Genomic DNA, 15,060 nt, shown 5'->3' with positions numbered 1-15,060 from the left:
ACAGCTTTTTGGGGCAGCATATTCCATGGACCTACCACCCTCTGAGTGAAGTAGTTCCTCCTCATCTCAGTTTTGAAAGAGCAGCCCCTTATTCTAAGACTATGCCCCCTAGTTCTAGTTTCACCCATCATCTGGAACATCCTCCCTGCATCCACCCGATCCAACCCCTTCATAATCTTATATGTTTCAATAAGATCGCCTCTCATTCTTCTGAACTCCAATGAGTAGAGTCCCAATCTACTCAACCTCTCCTCATATGTCCATCCCCTCATCCCCGGGATTAATCGAGTGAACCTTCTTTGTACTGACTCGAGAGCAAGTGCAGTATTCCAGGTGCGGTCTCAGCAAAAGCTATCAATCTCAAATTGTTAATTGAGCTAGCAAATACTGCTTTTTGTGGGGGAGAGAGTTCCACTCTTTTACCACCCTTTGCATGAAGAAGTGTTTCTTAACTTCTCTCCTGAAAGGCCTGGCTCTGATTTTAAGGTATGTCCTAGACTCCCCACCAGCGGAAAAAGTTTCCCTCTATCTACCCTACCAATTCCTTTCAAAATCCTAAAAACCTGAATCGAATCTATATTCCAGGGAATACAAGCATGGTTTATGTAATCTCGCCTCATAATTTACCCCTTGGAGCCCTGGTAACATTCTGGTGAATCTGCGCTGCCCTCCTTCCAAATCAATACATCCTGTCTAAGGTGTGGTGCCCAGAACTGAACACAGTGTTCCAGATGTAGTCTAACCAGGGCTTTGGGAAGCTGTAGTAAAACTTCCTCCCCCTACTATGCCACCAATCTTTGTGTCATCAGAAAACTTGTATATATGGCTCGCTATTGCATTATCTAAGGCATTAATAAATATAGTGAATAGTTGAGGCCCCAGCTCAGATGCTTATGGGACACCACTAGTCACTTCCTTCTAATTCGAGTACATACACATTATCCCATTCCCTGTCTTCTACCGCCTATCTAATCCACTAACCAAGTCAATAATTTGCCTTCAATTCCATGAGCTTTAATTTTAGCCAACAGTCTCTTATGTGGAACCTTATTGAATGCCTTCTGGAAGTCCATTCATAGACATCCTCCTGTCGCCTACTTTAGTTACTTCCTCAGAATATTCAATTGGGTTCATTAGACATGACCTACCCTTTATATATCCATGTTGGTTCTCTCTAATCAGCTCAAATTTCTCGAAGTGCTCAGTCACTCTGTCCATAATTATAGATTCCAATAGCTTCCCCACGACAGATGTTAGACTAACAGGTCTATAATTTCCTGGTTTCTCTCTCTCTCACCTTTCTTAAAAAGTGAAGTTACATTTGCAATTTTCCAATCTAAAGGAACAATTCCTGAATCAAGAGAGTTTTGGAAGATTGTGGCTGAAGCATCTGCGATTTCCTCACCTACTTCCTTTAAAGCCCTGGGGTGGAAACCATCAGGTCCTAGGGATTTGTCAGTTTTTAGTGCCATTATTTTTTCTAATAGTTTTCTTGCTTTCATTAACTTTCATGAGTTCCAGTCCTTAATTCATTATTAGTTTTCTTGGAATGTCAGGTATATTTCCTCTTCCTCTACTGTGAAGACTGGCACAAAGTAATTATTCAACAAGTCTGCCAATTCCTTATTTTTATTTGCAGTATTACCCACATCTGACTTTTAAAGGGTCACATTACCCTTGACTAACCTTTTTCTTCTAATATAATTTTCATAACTTTTTGTGTTAATCTGGATATCCCTCACAAGTTTCTTTTCGTTTTTCCTTTTTGCAGCTCTTACTATATTTTTTTCTTCCTTTGCTGTTCTTTATATCTCTCCCAGTCCCCTGGATCGACACTATTCTTTGCACTTTTGTATGCCATTTCCTTTAGTTTTATGTTCTCTCTCACCTCTTTTGTTGACCGTGGTTGTTTTATTTGGAAAGTAGAGCTCTTTCCCCTTAGGGGTATATACTGCTTCTATATTAAGTTACATTTTTTTGAACACCTCCCACTGTTCTGTAGTTTTACCCGATAACAGTTTTGACCAGTTTGCTGTTGTCAGTCCCTGTTTCATCCCGTTAAAATTATCCTTACCAAAATCTATATTCTTAGTAACTGTTACATTTCTCCTTTTCAAACCTAACATTGAATTCGATCATATTATGATTGCTGTTAGATGAATGTTCCCTGACTGTTAGATTATTCACCACCTCCATCTCATTACCCTTTACTAAATCTAATGTGGCCGGATCTCTTGTTGGTTCTAGAACACATTGTTCTTGAATGCAGTTAAGAAATTCACTACCTTTCTGACTTGAGTTACTCTGCTCTTCCCAATCTATATGAAAATTAAAGTCTCCCAATAAAACAACTCTGCTTTTGCGACAAGCCTCCCTAATCTCTGAATTAATACATTCTGCCACTTCATTGCTGCCATCAGGAGGCTTGTAGACAATTTCCATTACAGTTTTAACTCCTCTCTTATTCCTCAATTCTAACGATAGAGTCTCCACTGATTGTTTTCCCTTACCTATATCCTCTCTCATTAATATTGTAATAGTATCTTTAATCAATAAGGCTAACCTCCTCCTCTTCCATAGAAACATAGAAGATAGGAGCAGGAGTAGGCCATTCAGCCCCTTGAGCCTGTTCCGCCATTTAATGAGATCGTGGCTGATCATCCAAATTCAGTACCCTGTCCCTGCTTTTTCCCCATAACCCTTGATACCTTTAGCCTTAAGAAATATATTTAACTCCTTCTTGAATATATTTAATGAATTGGCCTCAACTGCCTTGTGTGGTAGAGAATTCCACAGGATCACCACTCTCTGGGTGAAGAAATTCCTCCTCCTCTCAGTCCTAAATGGCTTACCCCTTATCCTTAGACTATGACCCCTGGTTCTGGACATCCCCACCATCGGGAACATCCTTCCTGCATCTAGTCTGTCTAGTCCTGTTAGAATTTTATAACTTTCAATGAGATCCTCTCTCATTCTTCTGAACTCGAGCGAATATAAGCCTAATCGACCCAATCTCTCCTCATACGTCATTCCTGCCATCTCAGGTATCAGTCTGGTGAATCTTCGCTGCACTCTCTCCATGGCAAGAACATCCTTCCTCAGATAAGGTGACCGAAACTGCACACAATACTCAAATGTGGTCTCACCAAGGCCCTGTACAACTGCAGCAAGACATCCTTGCTCCTGTACTCGAATCCTCTCACTATGAAGGCCAACATACCATTTGCCTTCTTAACTGCCTGCTGCACCTGCATGCTTACATAAGAACATAAGAACATAAGAAATAGGAGCAGGAGTAGGCCAATCGGCCCCCCGAGCCTGCTCCGCCATTCAATAAGATCATGGCTGATCCGATCCTAACCGCCAATCTACTATCACAGAACCATCTCCTGAATCTAACAGAATTAGACACACGAAATAGGAGCAGGATCAGGCTACACGGCCCCTGGGCCCGCTCCACTAGCCACAGGGCCATGTCCGATCCGAACCTAGACTCATGTCCAAATTCCTGCCCGCTCCCCGTAACCCTTAATTCCCTTTACTTCTAGGAAACTGTCTATTTCTGTTTTAAATTTATGTAATGATGTAGCTTCTACAGCTTTTTGGGGCAGCATATTCCATGGACCTACCACCCTCTGAGTGAAGTAGTTCCTCCTCATCTCAGTTTTGAAAGAGCAGCCCCTTATTCTAAGACTATGCCTCCTAGTTCTAGTTTCACCCATCATCGGGAACATCCTCCCCGCATCCACCCGATCCAACCCCTTCACAATCTTATATGTTTCAATAAGATCGCCTCTCATTCTTCTGAACTCCAATGAGTAGAGTCCCAATCTACTCAACCTCTCTTCATATGTCCATCCCCTCATCCCCGGGATTAACCGAGTGAACCTTCTTTGTACTGACTCGAGAGCAAGTATGTCTTTTCTTAAGTATGGACACCAAAACTGTATGCAGTATTCCAGGTGCGGTCTCACCAATACCTTGTACAACTGAAGCAATACCTCCCTATTTTTATATTCTATCCCCCTAGCAATGAAAGCCAACATTCCATTGCCTTCATAATCACTAGCTGCACCTGCATACTAACCTTTTGAGTTTCGTGCACCAGGACCCCCAGATCCCTTTGTACTTCAGTACTTTCCAGTTTCTTGCCATTAAGATAATAACTTGCTCTACGATTTTTCCTGCCAAAGTGCATAACCTCACACTTTCCAGTATTGTATTCCATCTGCCAAATCTCTGCCCACTTACTTAGCCTGTCTATGTCCCCTTGCAGGTTTTTTATGTCCTCCTCACCCACTACTTTCCCTCCCATCTTAGTATCATCTGCAAACTTTGATATGTTACACTCGGTCCCCTCCTCCAAATCGTTAATATAGATTGTAAAGAGTTGTGGACCCAGCACTGACCCTTGCGGAACACCACTAGTTACTGATTGCCAGTCTGAGAATGAACCATTTATCCCAACTCTCTGCCTTCTGTTAGATAGCCAATCCTCTATCCATGCCAGAATATTACCCCCAATCCCGTGATTTTTTATCTTAAGCAATAATCTTTTGTGTGGCACCTTGTCAAATGCCTTTTGGAAGTCTAAATACACTACGTCCACTGGTTCCCCTTTATCCACCCTGTATGTTACTTCCTCAAAGAACTCCAGCAAATTTGTCAAACATGACTTCCCCTTCATAAAACCATGCTGACTTTGTCCTATTAAATTATGATTATCCAAATGTCCTGTTACTGTCTCCTTAATAATGGACTCCAATATTTTACCTACCACAGATGTTAGGCTAAACGGTCTATAGTTTCCAGCCTTCTGTCTATTGCCCTTTTTAAATAAGGGCGTTACATTAGCAGTTTTCCAGTCTGCCGGGACCTTTGCTGATTCCAGGGAGTTTTGGAAAATTATTACCAATGCATCCACAATCCCTACCGCCACTTCCCTCAAGACCCTAGGATGTAAGCCATCAGGTCCAGGTGATTTATCCGCCTTGAGTCCCATTATTTTACCGAGTACCACTTCCTTAGTGATTTTGATCGTGTTTAGCTCCTCCCCCACTATAGCCCCCTGTTTGTCCAGTGTTGGGATATTCTTAGTATCCTCTACTGTAAAGACTGATACAAAATATTCCTTCAGTGTTTTTGCCATCTCCATATTTCTCACCATTAATTTCCCGGTCTCATCCTCTAAGGGACCAACATTTACTTTAGCCACCCTTTTTTTTTTATATAACTATAAAAACTCTTACTATCTGTTTTGATATTTTTTGCTAATTTACTTTCATAATCTATCTTCCCTTTCTTAATCAATCTTTTTGTTATTTTTGCTGTCATTTAAAGTTTTCCCAATCCTCTATCCTCCCACTAGATTTGGCTACCTTATATGCCCTTGTTTTTAGTTGAATACCATCCTTAATTTCTTTACTTAGCCACGGATGGCTGTCTTTTCTTTTACATCCTTTTCTTCTCAGTGGAATATATATTTTTTGGAAGTTGTAAAATACCTCAAATGTACACCACTGATCACGTATCGTCTTACCCTTTAATTTATTTTCCCAATCCACTCTACTCAATTCTGCTCTCATACCTTCATAGTCTCCTTTATTCAAGCTTAGCACGCTTGTTTGAGATCCAACCTTCTCACCCTCTAATTGAATATGGAATTCAACCATGTTATGGTCACTCATTCCAAGGGGATCCTTTACTAGGACATTTTTAATTAATCCTGTCTCGTTACACAGGACCAGATCCAAGGTTGCTTGCCCCCTGGTCGGTTCAGTTACATACTGCTCAAGAAACCCATTCCTAATACACTCAATGAACTCATCCTCAAGGCAGCCCTGCCCAATTTGATTTGCCCAATTAATATGATAGTTAAAATCCCCCATAATTATAGATGTTCCCTTATTACAAGGCTCAACTATTTCCTGATTGATACTCCTTCCAACAGAGTTGCAACTGTTCGGAGGCCTATAGACTACGCCCACTAGTGTTTTTTCCCCCTTATTATTCCTTACCTCCACCCAAACTGTTTCATTATCCTGATCTTTTGACCCAATATCATTTCTCTGTATTACAGTGATTCCTTCCTTTATTAACATAGCCACCCCACCTCCCCTTCCTTCCTGCCTGTCCTTCCTGATCGTTAAATAACCTGGTATGTTTAATTCCCAGGCATTGTCACCCTGCAGCCATGTTTCTGTAATGGCCACAAGATCATACCCATATGTAATTATTTGTGCCATTAACTTGTCTATTTTGTTATGAATGCTACGTGCATTCAGATAGAGAACTTTCAAATATGTTTTATGACACTTAGTTCCTGCTTTTGCCCTTTTTATTACTTTACCTTTTACTCCATACCTTCTGCCCCTTCCTGACATGCTCTGGTTTTTAATTTCCCCACTGCTACCTAAGTCTATGACCTTCTCTGTTGTCATTTTTATTATTTGCTCTCTAGGAACCTCCCCCCCACTAGTTAGTTTAAAGCCCTCTCTACAGCCCTAGTTATATGATCCACCAGGACTCTAGTCCCAGCATTGGCCAAGTGAAGCCCATCCCAACGGAACAGCTCCCTCCTGCCCCAGTACTGGTGCCAGTGTCCCAGGAAGCAAAACCCATTTCTCCCACACCAGTCTTTGAGCCACGCATTTAACTCTCTAATTTTATTTGTCCTAGCCAAATTCGCTCCTGGCTCAGGTAATAATCCAGAGATTATTACCCTTGAGGTTCTGTTTTTTAATTTGACCCCCAGCTGCTCAAACTCCTTTAACAGAACCGGCCTCCTAGTCCTATCTACGTCGTTTGTACCAACATGGACCATGACAACTGGATCCACCCCCTCCCACTGCAAGTTTCTTTCCAGCCCAGAGGAGATGTCCTTAACCCTGGCACCGGGTAGGCAACACAGCCTTCGGGACTCTCGCTCTCGGCTGCAGAGAACTCTATCTATCCCCCTAATAATACTATCCCCTACCACTACAACATTTCTAATTACTCCCCCCTCTTGAATGGCCCCCCGTTCCACGGTGCTGTGGCCAGGTTGCTCATCCTCCCTGCAGTCCCTGCTCCTGTCCCCACAGGGAGTAAGAACCTCGAACCTGTTGGACAAGAGCAAGGGCTGTGGCTCCTCCAGCTCTACCTACTGGATCCCCGTACCTGCCTCACTCGTAATCACACCGTCCTGTCCCTGACCATGGGCTACATCTGAATTAATTAACTTCATAGGTGTGACCACCTCCTGATACACAGAGTCCAGGTACTTCTCCCCCTCCCTGATGTGTCGCAGTGTCTGAAGCTCAGACTCCAGCTCATCAACACGGAGCTGGAGTTCCTGTAACAGCAGACACTTGTCACAGACGTAATCACCGTGAGCCTCAATGGGGTTCACCGGCTCCCACATCTCGAAACAGTAACACATCACCTGCTCCATTCTATGTAATTAATTAAATTTTTTATTGTTAGTTATGGACACCCTCTGCCCGATTTTAGATGCTAGTATCCCCTTTAATTAATTGGATTTAAATTAAATCAATCCCTCTCGTTACACCAGTTAAATGGTTTACCAACAGTCACTTTGCACCAGAAAGGCCTTATTAACTACAACCCACAGAGTTAAAGTTTGAAAAGAGCACCTAACACCCCACTTACCCTAACTGACACTTACCCAAACTTAGAGCACTCTTTGATGACTCGCACTCAGTGCTTGCTCACACCAGGACTGGTCTTTTTATACTGTTTGTTTGTTTACAGCCAAATGAGTCACCCCTGCTGATTGGTTAGAAAACTGGTTTCCACTGCCTGCTGTGCCAATTTACTCCTACTGCAGTGTAACCTTGTTTTACTCTTCTTAAACCAACAGAATCCCAAATATTTAACTTTTCCCCTTTACTTAAACTGCTTAAGTAATCTTATCAAGAATGATTCAAAGAGAAATAACAATTAAAGAACTCTCACACTTACCCAAACTCAGAGCACTCTTTGATGACTCGCACTTCAGCGACTGGTGCACAAGGACACCCAGGTCTCGTTGCACTTCCCTTTCTCCCAATCTATTGCCGTTCAGATAATAACCTGTCTTCCTGTTTTTGCCACCGAAGTGGATAACCTCGCATTTACCCACATTATACTGCATTTGCCATGCATCTGCCCAATCACCCAACCTGTCCAAATCATATTGGAGTTTCTCTGCATCCTCCTCACAGCACACACGCCCACCCAGCTTTGTGTCGTCTGCAAACTTGGAGATATTACATCTAGTTCCCTCATCTGGATCATTAATATATATTGTGAATAGCTGGGGTCCTAGCACTGATCCCTGCGGTACCCCACTAGTCACTGCCTGCCACTCGGAAAAAGATCCATTTATTCCAACTCTTTGCTTCCTGTCTGCCAACCAGTCCTCTATCCAAGACAGTACCTTGCCCCCAATCCCGTGTGCTTTAACTTTGCACGCTAATCTCTTATGCGGGACCTTATCGAAAGCCTTCTGAAAGTCCAAATACACCACATCCACTGGTTCTCCCTTATCTATGCTACCAGTTACATTCTCAAAAAATTCCAGTAGATTAGTCAAGCATGATTTACCTTTTGTAAATCCATGTTGACTTTGTCCGATCCTGTCACTGTTTTCCAAGTGCTCTGCTATTACATCTTTTATAATGGACTCTAGCATTTTCCCCACTACCGATGTCGTACTTACCGGTCTATAATTCCCCATTTTCTCTCTACCACCTTTTTTAAATAATGGGGTTACATTAGCTATCCTCCAATCTATGGGAACTGTTCCAGAGTCTATAGAATTTTGGAAGATGACCAGCAATACATCTACTGTTTCTAGGGCCACTTCCTTAAGTACCCTAGGATGTAGATTATCAGGCCCTGGGGATTTATCGGCCTACAATCCTGTCAATTTCCCTAACACCATTTCCCTACAAATACTGATTTCAGGTTCTCTATCCTTCTAAAGATCTTATAACCTGGAACATTTAACTCCCAATCATGACCATCTTGCAGACATGCCTCAGCAATGGCCACCATATCATACCCTCTAAGCTGTATTTGAGCCTCTAGTTCACTCAATTTATTTCTTATACTCTGTGCATTAATATATAAAACTCTTATTTCGGCAAGAGACCCCAACCTGTCTTTCAGCCCTGATGCTGCCTTTCTCACGCCATTTCACTTAACATGTTTCCTATTTGTCACTCATGCTGTAACTACTTCAGTTATTTTAGTATTCCCTTCACCTGGAATGTCTACAGCACTGTTTGTGACCTGAACTCTGCTCTTATTTTTTTAAATCTGTAAACTATCATTTTTACTATTGTTTCTGATGGAGCCCTCCCCCCATTTTTAGTTTAAAGTCCTTTTTACCACCTATCTGTCCTTTTCACTAGGGATGCAATCAGTTCTCGCTCCCCCTACTGCACTCCCCCCCACCCCCACCCCCGCCCCCGCCGATTAAAGGGTGACAGCACTATTATTTTTGGGGTCAGGCTGGCCCAGGATCAATTCCACAATCATGCATTTAATGTAGTTAGTCATGGAGCATCATGCCATTGGCCTTGGGAAATTTGCAGCCCAGATCAACCTGACCCCTCAGCTATAGGAAGGGGTAGCTGAAAATGGAAACAGAATGTAGCTGTGTAATATTCCAGTTTTACTATAAAAATGTATTCTTGTGTGGCCAAGTGAATAGAATAAGAGAGATTGACAGCATTCAGGGAGATCTGGACCAGGGAAATGGACAGAGTAAGGAATGACAGGGAGTTTAAATTTAGATATACGTGTAATGCATAGTTGAACATGAAATGTGCACGATGAAAGGATCCTATTTTACATAGGCTGATATTAATGTGGAGCCAGGTGTGCCTGGCCCCATAGGGACACAATCGGGTATCTCTCTCCACTCCCACTCCCGGCTGATGAAAGGGTGACACCACTAATATTTTGGGGGTTGGGCTGGCCCAGTTCTTGAAGGGATCTCTATCCGCAGAGCTGGAAAAGGAAATGGAATGTGAGTGTGATTATTGATTGTCCATTGAAGTATTTGGTCAAAATAAGGAGGATGAGGAACTCGTGGTATCTGTACTTGTGAGTCCTGAAATTATGCAGTTGGACACTAGTGGACAAATACATGTTCATCTGACGTTTCTCCTATTGCTATTTTAATGGAGGTGTTAACCCCTTTATTTTAAACTAGCTGGGGAGCCCCGCGTTGCGAGGGCAATTTTGGGCGCTTGGTCTCCCTGCCCCTGTGTGTCCCCCCCTCTCCTTGTCATGTCCTCTCCCTGTCCTATCCCTCCCTCCCCTCCCCTCCTCTCCCTCCCCTCCCCTCCCTCCCTCCCCTCCCCTCCTCTCCCTCCCTCCCCTCCTCTCCCTCCCCTCCCCTCCCCTCCTCTCCCTCCCTCCCTCCCTCCCCTCGCCCGCTCCCCCACTCCCCTCTGTCCCTCTCTCCGGCCCCTCCCCCTGCCTAGCGCCTGAGGTCCGGAGCTGAGGTCCCCCGCGTATCGCGCGGCTGATGGACGGCCGCTGTGGGCGGGCGGGTGGCGCATGCGCGGTCAGTGCGGGCGGCGCATGCGCGGTCAGTGCGGGCGGTGCGAGCCCCCCGCGATTTCCTGAGGCTCGCCCCCCCCGCGATTTCCCGAGGCTCTCCCCCCCACCCCCCCCGCGATTTCCCGAGGCTCTCCCCCCCCCCGCGATTTCCCGAGGCTCTCCCCCCCGCGATTTCCCGAGGCTCTCCCCCCCCCCGCGATTTCCCGAGGCTCTCCCCCCCCCCCCCCTATTAAATTATTATTTAATTCCCTAACACATCATTAAAATATTTACCTTAGTTCCCTAACACACAGAAAGTGTGGGGGAAAAAATTGTGAAAAATCAAGATGGCGGCCACTCACCTCGGTTCAGAAGGATAAGGCCCGCCCACACACGCACCGATTGGTCGACCGGTCAGGTCACCGAAGCGTAGGATTGGTCAATCGTCGAGTCACTCGACACTCAACTGTAGGAAGGAACCCGCCGTCTGATTGGTGGACCTCGACGTCACACGGTCGCTAATGAAATGCTAATGAGCGGAACGCTGAATGTTTTTGGGATACCGCGGGCGGGATTTTTGTCCGGCCGAAACGTAAATATGCCTATGACCGGTCCGGAATCGCAAGCTTTCTTTTGAGGCGACGCGCGCGTCGGTACGCTCTGTAACTTTCAAACGTATAGAGAACGGACAGACAGACAGACATCGGGACAGACAGAAGAGCCGCTTTATATGTATAGATAGGTTAATATCCCTGTTAAATTGTAAGAAGAGGAATTTCAGATGAACATGTTAAGCATTCATAAGTTCATATCCCACAATGTGGTTACTCATCCTGCTTGTGACATTAACCATGGTGGGTAGAATGCAAGATAGTGTAAATTGTGCATAGTCTATTAGAGTGAGCCTGTTAGGCCAAATTAATATCTTATTCCATACTAATATTCTTATGTAATTCAATATAATATGCATATGTATTATACATTTTAATTGGCAGGATAATTGTCTAATTGCCTTATTATCAAGCCATCCGATATGGCACATTAAGTAACCTAGCTATTCGGATTTTAGCCCCAATTATAACCTAACCCATCCAGTGGGAATGGATAGGATTCGGGTCAGACGCCCATTTTACACACCTCTCTCATTGACTTCAATAGAGCATAAAATCGGGCAGGGTGTAGAATGGGCATCTGACCTGGACCTGCCCTGTTCCTGCCGAGTGGGTTAGGTTAAATTTGGGGCTTTTGTTTCACAATGAGAGCTGGACTGTGTTACCAGTTCTTATTTTTCTTAGCTAAAAAAAATATATTTGTTGATTTGTAATCTAAATGTCATTTGAAGCCATTCCAGCTGGTTGTTGTGCATGATTTTTAATTCAAATGGTACTGTTTGTATGATTGTTCCTTATATCAAAATATTCAGCTAATTTTAATAATTTTATACAATATTCAGTTACAAAAATACAACCAAAAATTGTACTTAGAATTTACTGCATCTTCATAATAATTGTGTCAAAGATGAGGAAAGTTGAAAGGTGCACATGGCTACCTACTATGTTGAGGTGAACACCTATCTTTTTTACTCCCAGTTGGAACAGTTCCTGACAAATGGAAATCGAATCATTACCTTTCGGAATGGCACAAGAAAGGAGGTCAGTGCAGATGGACAATCTGTCACTATCACATTCTTCAATGGGATGTGAAACAGTTCATGCCAGACCAGAAAGTGGTATGTGCAAATGCTGTCTACTATAGTTACTACAGGCCTAAGAAAGCAGCGCAAACTCATTCAATTGTTAAAAGAAAAACTATCACTGCTTTTGAGGCATTATCATATAGGATGGTTTCCAATCTATAATTATTCATGTTGAGGGCCTTAAAATCATGTTCCCAAAGCTCATAAGACCTGCAGTAAATAACAAACCATTGGCTCCTCCCTTATGTTTCTTAGGGTATAATAGCTCTATGTTTTGCAATTTAAAAAATACAAAACAAACAGCTATCATACCCTGATCTTTATATTGAGTCCCCATTCCTGTCTTTATTGGAGGAATCTCAGTGATCCAAGATTCTTGTAACATATTCATTGGAATTAGGGTCTTTGGGGTTCATTTTGAGTTTGTGCGATAGTATAAAATGGGTGATAGAGAATCTGCAGCCTCTTCTACATCTCTCCCGACTTTTATTTCCATTGTCTTCAATTTGCTCATCACTGCTGTTCTATCACATAGGGAGGAAATCTAATCGTGCAAATCTATCATGAGAATTCCAACTTACACATGCAGCAGTGTTTAATCCCCTGAGTGGCATCAGTGTCAGGTAGGAACAGGGAGTGTCAGGGAGAAGAACAGTCTGATTTTCTTGAGGCATTATAATTTTCATGAATTCTGTGATTTAAAAAGTGGGCACAAATTTCCAGTGGCCTTGGTCATAGCTTACCCTTCTGCGCATATCTCAACCAGTCAGTTATGGGAAAGGTAAAGGTCTTGGCAACTCAGGTTAGATTCCTCAATAGAGACTTTGGGGGGGAAGGGAATTTAAGAGTCCCTTTCATGGAGTCTTGCTTGATGGGAGCCTAGATTAAAGGACAAGCAGCAGATCATTACGCCCAATTTGCAGGGCTCCTGATTTTATGGACATTAAGTTTTATGACTGGCAGGAGCAGTGTCTTGCAGAATTTACCCTGTAATATGATCCCTCGATAATGCAACTTCAATAACTGTGAAAAATAAATCTGCTCGTTCCAAACAAATAGTACCATCTATGGGCTGTCTTTGCCATTTTTCAGATTTATCTTTGGCAGTACATCTGAATGTGTGATCCTGGTATGGACCTGTTGCCCATTGGAAATGCTTATCAGAAATTCAATAATGGACGTAAAATCATGGGGAGTGTGTGTGCGAATTCCAGATATAGGTGGATGAAGCTTTATGCCAGGAATGTGAATTCATAATATTACCCCTTTAGAACAAACTCAGTAGAAGAAGGAATTCCAATGGATATTGTCTACTTGGATTACCAGAAAGCTTTTAATAAAGTTGCACATGGGCGGTTATTGGAACTAAATTAGAGGCCATGGAATTATTTGAAAGTAGCATAATGGATTGGGAGTTGTTGAAAACATTAAGTAGTTGTTAACAAGAAAGGTGCAGATTAGCCTGGTGATAAGTGGAGTTCTCCAGGGCTCTGTGCTATGTCCTTGGCTGTTCATTATTTTTATCAATGATCTTGAGGAAGGCATAATAACAGTATTAAATTTCCAAATCTGTGCAAGAGTTGGGAATAAGGAGAAGGTTGTAATCAGGTTTAGTTAAGTGAAATGGTAGGTGTAGTTTAATGTAAAGAAGTGCTGTGTTATGCACGTGAGGCAAGACAACTCAGTGTGTCTATTCCATGCAGGGTGTCCATTGAAAGTAATAGTAAGAAAAGGGGCTTCGGTTGTCACTCACAAGTCATTAAAGGTTCACAAGCAATTGGAGGTAGCTATAGGGAGGGAATCAGGATTCTAGAAAATATTTATAGGCCAATAAAGTACAAAATTAGAACCACTATACTTCAGTAAGGCAAGACTTCGGTAAGGCCACACTTGGAGTACTGTGTCCAGTTTTGGCCACCTTAAACCATCTGAAACCATAGGGCGGGACAACAAAATGATATATTAACTTAGATCTCTTATTTACAAGGATATGGCTAGACAGTTAAGGAGAAATTTTAAGAGTAAAGAGTGAGTGGGTTAGGGTTCGGGAGAGTTGTTAAAATCGGCAAAAATATCAGCGTGTCCGAAAGACGGCTACAACGCGCTGACTTGTGTGTGTGTGTAACCCCCTCCAGAGAAGCAGGTTACTGCTTATAATATTTAAACGAGCCATTTTTGATGAGATTTTGACTGGCATTTAAATTTAACATCATATGCACGGGTTTCCCGGGCTTCCTGAAAGTCACCAATGAAAACAAGGCGAGGAAATAGCACGACAATTCATAGGGCTAATTAAAAATCACAAATAAGGACATCAGTAAATACTCAGCACTCACAGCTGCTTTCTTATCTCCCACTGGGAAAGGGTTTGTTGAAACTACTTGTGTACAGAGTTGTGAACTTTGGAAGTATTGAGACTCACAAGATCAGGATGGGTGGCTGCCTTAGATTGGACCTCAGATGAGGAGCAAGATGACCATCAACAGGTGGTCAGCAGAGAGGGGAGCAGCAGAGGCGTTGAGGTCGCAGGAGGTACTATCCACGTAAGAGGGTGTACAGACAGAGGCTCAGCTTCCTTGACCTCTGAGAAGAGCAGTGTTTCTGGAGGCTGAGATTGTCACGTCATGTGGTGGCAGATATCTGCAGCCTCCTAGAAGAAAACCTGCTCCCTGCTGGACCTGGTGGCTACGCATTACCCACATATCCAGGGTCTCCCAGTCGGCTGCACATAAATGCATAAGGCAGGTGACTGATGGCTTGTTTTCCAGGGCTGGCAATTATGTCAACTTCATCTGTGATGATACTAGTCAGAATGAGCAGGTGCTGGG

At 43.1% G+C, this 15,060-nt stretch overlaps 1 protein-coding gene across 1 annotated transcript in view; it reads left to right on the top strand.

Moving 5' to 3' along the window:
• The window catches only part of LOC147121625 (uncharacterized), a 273,615-nt gene that overhangs the window by 212,686 nt on the left and 45,869 nt on the right, over positions 1-15,060 (top strand). Inside the window, 2 exon segments of the mRNA XM_085982020.1 lie at positions 12,126-12,228; positions 12,231-12,265. Coding sequence (XP_085838146.1) covers positions 12,126-12,228; positions 12,231-12,265 — 138 coding nt within the window.

The sequence above is a fragment of the Somniosus microcephalus genome, chromosome 3, assembly GCF_052327205.1.
Source record: "Somniosus microcephalus isolate GS21.2 chromosome 3, FLI_Smic_1.0, whole genome shotgun sequence".
In the NCBI taxonomy this organism is placed as follows: Eukaryota; Metazoa; Chordata; class Chondrichthyes; order Squaliformes; family Somniosidae; genus Somniosus; species Somniosus microcephalus.
This window is presented reverse-complemented; position numbering and strand designations above follow the sequence as displayed.